This window comes from Pteronotus mesoamericanus, unplaced genomic scaffold (assembly GCF_021234165.1).
Source record: "Pteronotus mesoamericanus isolate MK-2021 breed Mesoamerican mustached bat unplaced genomic scaffold, CSHL_Meso_final scaffold_21, whole genome shotgun sequence".
In the NCBI taxonomy this organism is placed as follows: Eukaryota; Metazoa; Chordata; class Mammalia; order Chiroptera; family Mormoopidae; genus Pteronotus; species Pteronotus mesoamericanus.
This window is the reverse complement of record NW_026555310.1, coordinates 22,531,563-22,545,372: the sequence shown is the minus strand read 5'-3', so window position 1 is coordinate 22,545,372 and position 13,810 is coordinate 22,531,563. Positions and strand designations below refer to the sequence as shown.

The 13,810-nt window shown below is 35.4% G+C and overlaps 1 protein-coding gene across 2 annotated transcripts in view; it reads left to right on the top strand.

Annotated features, from left to right (window-relative positions):
- SLCO1C1 (solute carrier organic anion transporter family member 1C1) overlaps positions 1–13,810 on the top strand; it is a 40,467-nt gene that overhangs the window by 20,772 nt on the left and 5,885 nt on the right. For both annotated transcript variants that reach the window (XM_054590905.1, XM_054590906.1), the window contains 3 exons: positions 5,272–5,467; positions 10,716–10,881; positions 13,567–13,751. In XM_054590905.1, coding sequence (XP_054446880.1) covers positions 5,272–5,467; positions 10,716–10,881; positions 13,567–13,751 — 547 coding nt within the window. The remainder of the gene's footprint in view (positions 1–5,271; positions 5,468–10,715; positions 10,882–13,566; positions 13,752–13,810) is intronic.

Sequence of the window (13,810 nt, the reverse complement as noted above, 5' to 3'; positions counted from 1 at the left end):
CAGTTTCAAAGGCTTTCTTTCCCCAGTGATGGAAAAGATACATAGAATTTCAAGGACTGCCGAGTCAGTGTGTAGTACAGGTATCCTTCCTCCTCCCTGCCTTGGTTTGCTATCTGCCCTATCTACTGTGTAATCCGTGTAGTAACCTTTGCCCAGAACATGTTGCAATGTCCAGAGCTTTCTACTCAAGACTTTTTCCCAAAGCTAATACCTGTTCTGAACTTTATCATCATAGATCACTCTTGCCTGGTTTTGAACTTTATATAGATGGAATATGTTAGGTACTCTTTTATAGCTAGCTTATTTTAATTAAAGTTATATCTTGTGAAATTCGTTCATGTTGTATGTAGCAGTGGTTTCCTTTTTCATTGCTGAGTAATATTCTGTCACATGAATATACCACAGTTTATTCATTCCATTTATTGTTGATGGACATGTGGACTGTTTTCTGCTTTTGGCTATTCTAAATAACACTGTATGATCATTCTACATGTATTTGGATGAGTATATACACTCACTTTTCTTGCCCGCATCTTGGGGCAGAATTTCTGGATCATAAAGAGTATGTATGTTTATATCCAGTAAATATTGCCAAAGCATTTTTTGACATCAGAGCTGTGCAAATGTATATTACCATTAGAAATGTTAAGGCTGTTTCAGTTGCTCCACATCCTTATAACAGTACTGTCAGTCTTCTTCATCGTAACCATTCTTACTGGGTGTGGTGGAATGTCACTGTGATTTAATTTGCATATAAATAGTTAATAATGAGTACTTTTTGCAGGCTTGTTGATTGTTTCACCATTCTTTTTTGTTAATTATATTTAAGTCATTTGCCCATTTTTATTAAGTTGTCAATCTTTTCTTATCAATGTGTAGGAGTACTGATCTTTTCACTTGATACAAGTTTTTTTTTATTAAATACATGTGTTATATTTTCTCATCGACTATAATTCACCTTTTCACTTTCTTAATAGTGAGCTTCTTAATTTTAATTAAATCCAATGTTCAATGTTTTTCTCTGTCATTAGTGCTATTTTAACCCTGTTTTAAGAAATCCTTTTCAAACCTGAAAGCCAAAAAGATGTTTTCTAATATTTATACTAGTAGCTTAATTATTTTAACTTTTACATTTAGGTTGTAATCCATTTCAATTTTTTTTTTTTTAGAATATGAAGGAGAATATCCAGATTCATTTATCAAAATGAAAAGACCATCCTTTCTCCATCAATTGTAGTACAGTGATAGATCTTTAAATATATGTTTATTTCTCATTATAAAACATGTACATAACTCTTAGAGAATTTGGTGGCTTTTGATTTTTCTCTCACTAGAATGATGAATTTTTTATTTCAAATTGAAAGTGTATTTTATAAAATCAAATTAAAAGAATTTTGGAGAGCAGGTATTAATAATAGAAAATAAGATTATATGTAATCTAATTCCTCTATTAGATAGGTAATAAATGAAATACCTTTGCCTATGAAATTACTTTTAAGGAGAATTAGCAGATTAAAATAACTGAAATTCTAGCCATGGCTGGTGTGGCTCAGTGGATTGAGCGCCAGCCTGTGAACCAAAGGGTCACCGATTCGACTCCCAGTCAGGGCACATGCCTGGGTTGCAGGCCAGGTCCCCAGCTGGAGGCGTGTGAGAGGCAACCACACACTGATGTTTCTTTCCCTCTCTTTCTCTAAAAGTAAATAAATAAAATCTTTAAAAAACTAATTGAAATTCTGAAAGATTCAATGGCCTGACCAATATCATGCATATGTATCATATATATATTTTGACATAGCCAGGAATAAAATTATTTCCCCTGAGTTTCTGAGTTATATTTCCTCTGTGGGCATAATTATTTTTGGAAAACTGACAAGAAGATGCGAATTAATAATTCTCTATTAAGTTGTGGATGATGATTTATTTCTCTTAATCTATGACCCTTCTCTGCGCACACAGGTGGCCTCTGAGATCCAAACAAATTCATCATTGTAATTTTTTGATCTATCTATCACAGGTTGCCTAAGATTCTAATTCTTCACACTTTCTGTCATGTCATGTCTATAGATGACTCAAGTACTTTTGTGAGATAAGTGTCTAATAATTTCACATCATAGCTAGGATCATTTTCTGAGTGTATCTTGGTTTCACATTAGTAAGTATGGGATGCATCAGAGTAAGAATAAATAGGTAATTTATTCAACATCTCTAACATTTACTTTGATTATCTTTAGAATGGTGAAAATAAATACATCATTAGGTTGAAATAAAGATCTAAAAAATATAAAATGCATCATAAATATACATAGCTGTCATTTAATAAATATTGGTTGGGGGGTTTTTTTCAGTTTTCTTCTCTTCTTTCTCTTTTCTCCTTCATTTTTTTCTTTGGCTTATGGAGAATGATCCTTTCTGTGATGAAATATGGGAGAGGCAGGAAGAAAACACGTTTTCCCTCTACTTTCCGAGAAGGCATTTGACATGGAGGAAAAAATAAACAGAAATTCCCCTAGGTGTTCGAAGGCCAACTGATACAATAATTTATTTTTGCTGTACATATTTTTGTATATTGGCCTTATTCTTTCTAAAGTTTAGAAATTGCATTTTTTCATGTTAACTATTTTAACTTTGAAAAGAAACAAAGAAATATAAACAACAAAAATGTTTCAAATTCAGGGACTAGAGTACATGTTGTAAAATGACTTTCTTCTTTTAAGGTTGTGGATTTTTAAAAATTTTCCATTGCAATTTCTGCTGAAAGTAGTTTGGATACACAGTTGAATTTTCCATTCAAGTTTCTTTTATCACTATTAAGTTACATGCGAATGATCTTCTCTTTTCTTCTCCTTTGTAATGAACAGTTAATAATTATTTTTGCTTAATTTCTTGGAATTTTTTAATTAAATAAGACAGTTTCCAAGAGATAGAACACATCAACATTAACCATCAGTGATAACAATGATTATCTTAGAGGCATCACACAGAAAAAGGGAAATTAAGATAAGTACTTGGGAAAAGCTGTTCACAATAAAAAGCAGTAATTTTTTTGTAACTAAGCTGGCATAGCAAATTTAATAATTGAATTATGATTTGTTCTAGAAAGGGAGAATCAAGTTGATGGTATAGAAAGGTATTAGAAGAATTAACAATCCATACGGAGAGACCAAGGCCTGTGGAGCTATCCATTCCATTCTCGGGCTCTCCTAGCTCAGAGAGGGGGAGGGAAAGGTCAAAGGAATCCCCCCCGCCCCCGATCATGGAGCTAGAAAACAGTACATCTTCTTAGTGCTATGACTCTTTATGTCCCAGGTTTGATTTTTTACTTTGCAAAATAAAATGAAATCCTAAGCACATTCTCTGAAGGTTTTCATTCAAGCCTGGTTTTCAGAAGGTATTTTTTCCATAAATGCCTTTTGGGAGATAGAATTTAGAGAGAGGGGATAAAACTCTGCACTTTAAGTCAATCTTGAGTCTGTGAGAAATGATTTGAAGTCAAGTTGTATGTATATGTGAAAATAGGGACGTAAATGATATACATCAAGTCATGCCAGCACTTAATTCTTACGAAAGAAGATAAAACCTAAAACAGAGGGAGAATCAAATTTCTATATTCTCTGTTTAAGCAATCATAAAAAATTGAGAGAAAAATATTAGTATTTTTTAACTTGGGCCATGAGTAACCAGGTTTGTTGTATCATTTTCTGTCTTATTTTTAAAAAACTAATAATAATAAGATGCCTCTTAGCTCATGTTTGACTCTTCAAGGGCCCAGTATACACTCATCTCTGCCGCTATCCAAACCCACAAACCTCGGTTCAGCTGGAGAAGCAAAAATTAGCACCTGCTCTTTTTTCAGTTTCATTAATTTCATAATCATGCCCCTTGTTCACCACAGCAAATACTGAGCTCATATATGATCCTTGTTTGCTGGCCAGAATTTCTAAAAGTTTCAGCCCTTATCTCAAAAGCTCAAGATAATGTGGACACCATTGACTGATGTGTAGACAATATAAAAATAAGTACTTTATAACAGATAAATGGCTTATTATTGTTGAGTGCCAGATTACTCTTATCTAGAATTATTTTCCAATTTAAAATCCAACCAACACAGCACCGAAGTGCCCCTTTCTCTGTTTTCTAACATAGAGGTATTCCACTCCTCCCTTAACAATATTTTCATCTTTGTGAATCTGTTAGACCAAAATGCTACTAACCTAATTGAATAATATCTTTGTGCCAGATAATGTGTTAAGAACTTTTCATGTCCTTTAATCACTGTTATTAGCTCCATATTATAGGTGAGCAGACAGGTTTAGACAAGTTTAGAGAATCACCTGTAGTTACACAGCCATTAGACGGTAGAACTGAGATCTAAACCCAAGCTGTTATGTCTCTGGAATCCAAATCTCCAACCACTTTGTTAGACCCCTTTCTAGTGTCATTTTTAAGTCATGTTTATTTAATTACTAAGGAGATTGCACATACATTGATCAAGAATACTGTCTCCCTAAACCCTTTGAAGGAGACACAGTATAACATAGCAATTGAAAGAATAGAACTTGACATCAGACTTCTTGTATTCAAATCTGACATTACCACTTTCTGACCATGACCACTAACAAATTGCTCTCTGAAGTGAAAATAATAATATCCCACCTCCTAAGGTTGTGGTGAAGAGTAATGTGATAGATAATATATCAAATGCTTAGCTCAGTGTCTGATACATCATAGCAAATAATAAATATAAAAGTAGTCAAATAATAAATCGTCTTGTTGTTAGGAAGGATACTGAATTAAGAGGCTAAGAGTTAGGTCCTCAATGAAAACAAATTTGGGGGGAACCAGGAAATAAAGCAAAGGTTTTTAAAAACCCCCTGCATTCCATGTGCCTATTATTTTTTAATGCACAACCTAAAAAGAACATTAACGGTCAGCTATTGCCACTTGATTGTACGTGTTAGTCCAGAGTTTGGACCGGAAACACTATGATTCATTGGTTTATTTAGTATTAATTGGTATCAAAGCCTACTCTAGACACGTGTAGTCAGAAATGAGAATCAGTTGTGCTGTCATTAAACTATAATCTAGAGATTCATCAAAATCTTATGATATGTGTCAGTAGATGATAGTGAATGAATATTTCTATAACATAAAATGACCAAGTAGTCTAATAGTATCTCATAGTTTTATATAATCCCTTAGAAAATTTGTGTGGTACACTCAGGTTTCTTTCAGAGATTCACAAAATGATCTATTTTTCTTGTTCCTCAGGGCTCATCAATATACCTGCGGTAGCCCTTGGAATATTCTCTGGGGGGATAGTTATGAAAAAATTCAGAATCAGTGTATTTGGAGCTGCAAAAATCTACTTGGGATCATCTGTTCTTGGGTACCTCCTATTCCTTTCCCTGTTTGCACTGGGCTGTGAAAATTCTGATGTGGCAGGACTAACTGTCTCCTACCAAGGGTATGTTTACTCATTAAATAATCTGCAGAGATTGGCTTGATTAATCAAGTTAATTTTTCATAGAGTTTCAAAATAAGATAATTTGATTTTTAAGCATCGTAACTATGGGAAGGGAATGATTTTTCTATAATGGAATAGCTAGTGGTATTTATAATGTGGAGGCTGTTATGGTCACCAAAATCTGTCATCTACTTTGAATTTGAAGGTATTAAAGAAATAAAAAAAGTGCTAAATGTACATGTTGCTTTAGGGCAACAACCTGATAGTGGAAAATTCAAGCCTTGAATCTTGCCTCTTCCCGCTCTTAATGAAGAGACATTGTGTGTTAGTTAATAAAATCTAGCTTCAATTTTCCCATTTAAAAACAGAAATCATAACTGCCTTTTAAGGTTTTGTGAGACAAAAGCAAGATAATGTGTGTAAAAGTGATCACTACTGCCTGGCACAAAATACACATGACATTCATGGAAACAATTGTATTTTTTTTTGTTGAACACCTAAATAGTTGAGAAGGTCTCTATGCCACCTTTTATACCTTCTGTTGTACTCAAATCAGGTGAAGTTTTAGAAGGGAATTCTATTCCTCAACCCAGTGGTCCACATGATACCTCTCTTTAGTTCTTTGCCGTTGGCCAGGAGAATATTTATCAATACCCTCAGGCCTATGCCATCCCCCATGGCATAATTAGATTTCTAGGTTTTCAGAGTCTATCATTCTTTTTTTTTAATGTAAAGCATAGTTGACATACAATATTATATATTTTCAGTTATATAACATAGTGATTCAACATTTATATACCTTATGACTCGATCACCATGATAAATCTAGTAACCACCTGTCACCCTATAAAGTTATTATGATATTATGGGCTATATTTCCTGTGCTCATTACCTCTCTGTGACTTATTTATTTTAAAAGTGGAAATTTATGCCTTTTATTCCTCTTTACCTTTTTCCACCCATTCCCCTACCTCCCTCCCCTCTGGCAACCATCAGTTTGTTCTCTGAATCTATGACTCTATTTCTGTTTTGTTTTGTTTGTTCATTTGTTTTTTCTATTTTAGATTCCACAATCAAGTTAAATCATACAGTATTTGTCCTTCTCTGTCTGACTCATTTTACTCAGCATAATACCCTCTAGATCCATCCATGTTACACACAGCAAGATTTCTTTCTTTTTTATTGCTGAGTAATATTCAGCTATATATATGTATAAATATGTGTGTGTGTGGGTAGCATTTTTTAATTGATTAATCTATCAGTGGATACCTAGGTTGCTTCCAGATCTTAGCTATTGTAGATAATGTTGCCATACACATAGATGTGTTTATATCTTTTCCAATGTATGTTTTCATTTTCTTCAGATAAATACCCCAAAGTAAAATCTATCACTTTTAATATCAGGCTGGATCTTGAAGAAGCTGTTTTGCCCTTGCCCTTCAAGGGTCCTTGCCATCGCTCTGCCTGTGGCCATGAGTAACCGGAGGCACCTCTCTTTATTCAGACACCTAACGCTACATTGCTGGTTTAAAAAAAATCATCAAGCCACTCCCGGACTTCAGGCTGACCTCCCTGACTGCATCTGCCTGGCTGTCTGAAAGTGCCTGTGGCTCAAAGGCTGATGCTCCTGACATCACATTCTGATTCCTGCTGGTTCAGCTGCTTCTTACTTACTACTTGCTTTCCAGCTCCCTTCCTATGCTTTCTTCCAAGCTTATCTGTCTTGCCTCCACATCCCAATCTTCATCGTTTCCATTAACTTGGTTTCTCTTGTTGTTAAGGAAACATCAGTTATACTCTTGTTACTTAAAATGTCCAGGAAAATTAATGAATGCCAAGTTCAAATGCCATGCTTCTGAAAGTTGTCACAGTCATGTTAGACTTACCTGAGTGTAGCATTGGTAATAGTCAGCAATGTAGATTAAGAATGATGGTTATAAACAGTAATTGCAAGAAGATTCTGAAGAGTGCAGAAGCCTTGTGCTATCTTTAACTGTCCCTATAATCCTCATGGTAGATGGACAGTGGTAACACACTTTGTATTCTGCAATTTACAATATATCTTCACTTTCATTATATCCCTGTAGCCTCAGAGCACCTTTATTAGGTAAATTGTATTATCCTTGTTTAATGGAAATTGAGTTAAGAAAGGTCAGTTAGCTTCCTCAAAGTATAATACTCTGTCAACTACATCATGCTGTCTCTAAAGCAAAAGCAAACACATAAACAGATAACAGCAAACTTCTGAAGTTCATTTTAGATGTATACTCCCAAAATGAAATATAAATATTGTACATCAATAAAAGATATTATGTTTATTGCATGAGTACTAGCCCATGAAAGCACTCACCTTAAAAGACTATAAGAGCATTGTAATAATGCTATCATTGTTTAAATCATGATAAAATTCCTCTTTTTCTTTCTAAAATATTCTCAGCAGTGGCAAAGAGTTAGCCTTTAAGAGTAGCTTCACTATTGAAAGCAGCAAAAAAAAAAAAAAAAAAAAAGCAACATCAGTGGAAAAGTCTCCCCCCTCGCAGGTTGACTATTTTGAAAGAAAAATTTCATTTGTGTATAAGCATTCTGGCATATTTGTTTAAGCTCATCTTATAATTAAAATTTTAAACAACTTCACTGTCAACATACCCTTCATAAAACATGTATGCAATTAGTTTTCGCTTCAAGATTGCCATGGGTGATAAATTCAACTTACTTTCATGAATATAAAAAAATTTGGGTTTATAAAATACACCCTCCCCAAGGATTATCCTGAGTTGCTTTGTGCCCAGAGGCTGTTTTGATTCTGGACATTGAATGGGAACACTGCATGGAAGCTTTAGAGAGAGTAGCAGAAGAAACATTTCTTCCGCAATAATGAAAGTAAGTCTGATTGAGACAAAAGTTGAGCCCAGAGACGTGGAAAGGTTATAATTTGTCACTAATAAACATGGTGAATCTGAGCAAATTACCTGTCCACTGTGGACCTGACTTTCTTGATCTGCCAAATGAGAAGTTTTTCTAGATCACCCCAATTTCCTTTCAGCTCCAGCTTTTTGGGATCACAGCCCTATAGTATCCATAATGGCCTGATTCCAGGCTTTCAAACGTACATAGTTATACTTTCAGATACTATAAAACAGTTAACTATTAATGCCTTATGGAAGAGAATAGAATGAAATATTCCTATATGACTTTTCAGGAGGCCTAAGTTAAATGCCCTTTAATTTTGTTTGGAGACATCACAGAGATCTTTTCTTTTTGCATTTGAGGTGACCAAATGCATAGTAGTTCTACTAGATGGAATATTACATCAACTAAGAAATTATGATTGTGATTATTATAGGAAATACTTCTCAGAGCGAGGGATCAAAATAACTGATTCTTTCTCTAAAAGAGTACCATTTGTTTTCGTTTTAGGTGTTTGTTTGTTTTTTTATTGAAATCTTGTTTCTTAGCCTACTACGTACCAGGAATTGTTTCTGGTGCCAGTGATAAAAAAGTGAATAAAACAAATAGTTTCTGCCTTCACTGACAATACATGACAGTATATATTTTTTAAATTTCTCTCTTCCTCTCTCTCTCTTTTGATAAGAAATAAAGGAGGGAGGAGAATAAGCAAATAAATAAATTCAAAATGGGAGAGGAAAGAATGAATTATGAAGGGCCAATGGATTGCAATTAAGGAGCAGACAGAGACACACCAATACACTGCGGCACAAGTGCGCCCTTAGAGAAGTAAAGGCATCTGAGTAGTTCGAGGAGAGCAAGTGCAAATGGATTAGGTAACTCAGGTGAGAAGAAGAAATAGAAGTGAGGGAGAAGGAATACCAGGAGAGCTGAAGGCGGGGAATACAAGAAAATGAGAGAGAACAAGAGAGGAAGACAACAGACAGAGGGAAATCAAAATTAGGTAATAACTATTTTTAAAAAGCCAGCTTTTTTGACAGCAGATATTGTCTCATTGATAGTTGTACTTATCTTTTCCCAAAGCAAGTACTTAGAAGGCTTTTGATTAATTTTTCTGAATAAATGAATGCTAAGTCATTTTTTAAAATGTGTGAAATAGTCAAAAGATATGAAAGAGCCCCATACAGTGGGAGGATATCTGGGTGAGAGAAAAATTAGATGAATTGGCAATGCATTTATTAGACAGACTTTCACTAATAGGTTACATAGCCCCTACAAGTGTAGAAAATTTTGTTGAAATGTTGACTGTTTGGCTATTTTTTTCTTCATCATACCAAGCAATGCCACATCTACTGATGTTCATACAACTGTGAAGAAAATTTACAGACAATCCATCTACAGTACATTCAAGTATAAGGGGGACCCCCCCCAAAACTCAGAATTATCATCTGGAGGGCCAGCCCCGTGTAGTACAGGTTTCTCTTGCTAAGTGAGTGTTCTAGGAACACATCTATATCAGTGCACCAGCTGGCGTTGTTGTGAGAGGCACTGTTCAGCTTCAGTGGATTTTTTCAATGATCGCCCATTTTATGATGGGTGATTTACAAGCGCAATGTTCAGCCGTTTTTGACCAAATACAACATGATCCCTATCCCCTATCCTATCTATTCATCCAATCTCACCCTCCAGCAAACTTTTTTCATGTTCCTGGATGAAAAATGTCCTCAAAGGAAAACATTTTTGCTAATGTGGAATAGGTGAAACAAAAAATGGTAGAAGCACTAAAAGGCATGAAAATCAATAAGTTCAAAAACTGTTTTCAACAGTGGAGAAATGTCTCAATAGGTGTATTACATCAAATAGAGAGTATTTTGAAGGTGACTAAGGTTTAAGCATATAAGAATAAATATATATAAGAATATATATAAGAATAAATATATAATTTTTATAAATAAATTCCATTTTTGTGAGGTCCCCCTCATAATGTCAAAAATTTCTCTAAAAGTTTACTTTTCTGCCTTGTTAGCCATTTTCATACGTCTTTGCATAGAAATATGTTAGAAAGTTCTAGAGGCAATAGACATTAATAAAAGCCATAAGCCAAGAACTAGATATTATGTGAAGTTAAAAATCTCAATAGATAACTTTCAAGAGAAAGCTGTTAGTCATGGACAAACTGACATTTAACAATCAGAAGCTGATTTTCTGATGACTACTGTGTTTCCAAAAGGCAAATTTTGTTGGCAGTGCCATTTATATCACTCCAGAACATTGATTTTTAAAAATATTAGGCTGCTGCCTGCTAAGAGGTAATATTTTATACTGTTACATTTCTTTTCAGAACCAAACCTGTCTCTTATCATGAACGAGCTCTCTTTTCAGATTGCAACTCAAGATGCAAATGTTCAGAGACAAACTGGGAACCCATGTGTGGTGAAAATGGAATCACTTATGCATCGGCTTGCCTTGCTGGTTGTCAAACCTCCACCAGGAGTGGAAAAACTATAGTAAGAAAACTTCTCTAAAGTGTGTGCGAATTGGCTTGCTACTATACATAACTATAGAACTCTATGGGGGGATTCAGGGGCCCACAGAAGCAGCCCATGCTGGTAGGAACACTGGCTTTTGTGTGGAGACAGGAAATACAGAGAAACTAGAGTTGTTGAAAGAATTAGGCTAAGATTTAGGCTCTTGGAATGGGCTGAAGGAGCTTTGTAGCTATGTAGTCTAACTCTCCCATTTTGCTTTTAAGGAATATTAACCTTAAATGAGAAAGTATACATCATAAGATTATATAATACGATCTGAATTGGGATCCGTATCAGCTGACCCCAAGACCAATGATTTTAGGGACAAGACCAGCAGAGGCCAGTGTTAGGAAGTCTAGCCCAAGAGGTCTAGACCCAGGGGTCAGGAGTCTGTTTTTGAGAATGATGATGGTTCTGGGACAGCTCTTCCTGAGAAATCAAGCAATTTCTATAATAAAGAGTTGGTAGCTGGAATGAAGGGTTCTCTAGGGAGGAAGAGGATGATGAGTTTGAAAATGCAGTTGTGAAGGATATGAAAAGAATTGTGAAGGATGTGATTATTACCAGACTCATCCCTCTAATCACACGTTTACATTCCTGTCTCAAACACAGACTTCCTCACAGTTGCTGGGTACACTGCACCACGGTCAGACTGCTTTGTACTTGTTGCAGGTTAGATCTGCCTATGTTCAACAGTCCTAGGGGGCTGAAAATTAAACACACACGTATGTACACATGCTTGGCAACAATATAAGAATGCTTAGGCAAACACCTCTGCTAACACAGAGTGACACTTGTTGACTTTCTCTCTGTTTACTGTTATTTTTGACATTTTATTCATAACAGGCAAGATTGGTATTTAGCAATAGTAAGGCTATCCACTCACCTGAAATCTGACTTCTTACCATCCCTCCCTTTTTACCTTCTGTCTTTCTTCTTATTGTTTTCCTTTCAGCCATTACTCTTTTGCTCAAACTGCTTTAGCAAAAGCCAGAGCTTCATTTATTGAAGACATTGTATGCCAGGAACTAAGAGAGTGTTTTAAAAACAAAATTCCATGTAAACATTAAGTTCCTCAAGTAAATGGATATTATTTTACTTGTTTTCTTCATGTGAGAGCTGAGGCACTAAAATATAAGCGAGGCCTGAAAGTCACATATCTAGTAAGGCAACGTCAAGATTCAAAAACTTTTTACCTGACATTAAAAAAGAAATCTAAATTGCTCCTCTTTCTTGAAAAGGAAATGCCACCTTTATTTCATTATCTGAAAATTCACAAACTTTTCTGTGATAAAAAATGACAACTTATTATATATACACATTCATACATGAAATTTATAGGCATAAACTCTGGAGGCATTATAAAAGTTGCCTGTCTCTCCAAGATTTAGTTGAGTTTCATTCATCAGGGGCTTTTTTTCCCCCTAGTAACCACTATAAATTCTGTTATCCTCAAATTTTTTAATTTATTCAACATTTTTACTGAGTGCCTTAAACAAGAGCCCGCTTTAGGCTCGGCATGTGCCATAATGACAATGCAGGCAGTTTCTGCCATGGGTTACACTCTGGTGGGGATATGTAGTTAAAAATAAATGATTAGGTAATATTCTGATAGGTAGTAATAAGCACTGTGAGAAAAGGGGTAGTTAGGATGGAAAGGGTGGGGAGGCAGGGGCACCATTTTGAATGGTGGGTCATGGAGGCTCTCTTTGAATGAAATATCTGAGCGGGGACCTGACGTGCATGTGCCAACCATGTAGCCATCCGGAAGAGCTGCCCAGCAGAGGAAACAGCAAGACCATGGGGCAATGGGTGCTTGTCCAAGGGTAGACAAAGGCATGATGGGAACCCGTGAGTGCAGCTGAAGCAAGAGGAGTGGGGGGAAAATCATTGAGCAGTCAGTTCGGAGCAGGATCCAGGGGCTACATCACAGGTAGTGCATAAGCCAATTTAATGATTTTGGATTTTATACAAGTATTATAAGAAATACAGAGACACGGACAACAGAAGAGTGGTTGCCAAAGGGAAGGGGTTGGTGGGGTGGTAGAGGATAAAGGGTGCAAACATATGGTGATAGAAGATGGTTTAACCTTGGCTGGTTGGCTCACAATGAACATACATATCGTGTATCATAATAGTGCACACTGAAAACCTGTATGACCCTATTAACCAATGTTACCAAAGAAATTTAATAATAAATAAGCCAGCCATTGGGAGGTTAAGAACCATGATGTAATTTGACTGCCATTTTTAAAGACTCATTTTGGTTACTGTGTGGAAAATGCAATGCTGAATAAGAGTGGAAATAAGTTGAGCATAAAGAGACCACTGTGATAATCAAGGTGAGAATAACAGTGGTTTAGACTTGGAAGTGGCAGAAAAGGAAATAAGGTATAATTGGACTTAGCTGGATTTGCTGGAAGATTGTTCTGTAAAATCAGTAATTTGTAAACCAGCCATCAGCTGTTTGGATAATGAAATGTTCTGTCTAGAAATTTTGCCTTGTTCAATACACTCGAACAGAAAAATATAAAAGAATACTTTCCCTATTATTTACATAATGCATGTATACCATACTTGAAAGTCTTTCAAAATAAATATTTATCTTTTTAACTTTATTTAAATTTCACTTAAGTAATTGGACTTTTCCCTGTCTTGTTACAGATATTTCATAACTGCACCTGTGTGGGAATTGCAGCCTCAATATCAGGAAATTCCTCAGGCACGGTGGGCAGATGCCAAAAAGATAATGAATGTCCCAAAATGTTTCTGTATTTCCTTGTGATATCAGTCATCACGTCCTATACTTTATCTTTAGGTGGCATACCTGGATACATATTGCTTTTGAGGTGAACACTGATTCTTCTGCCCCAGTTTTAATATTAGACATGCTATAATCATCTAGAGC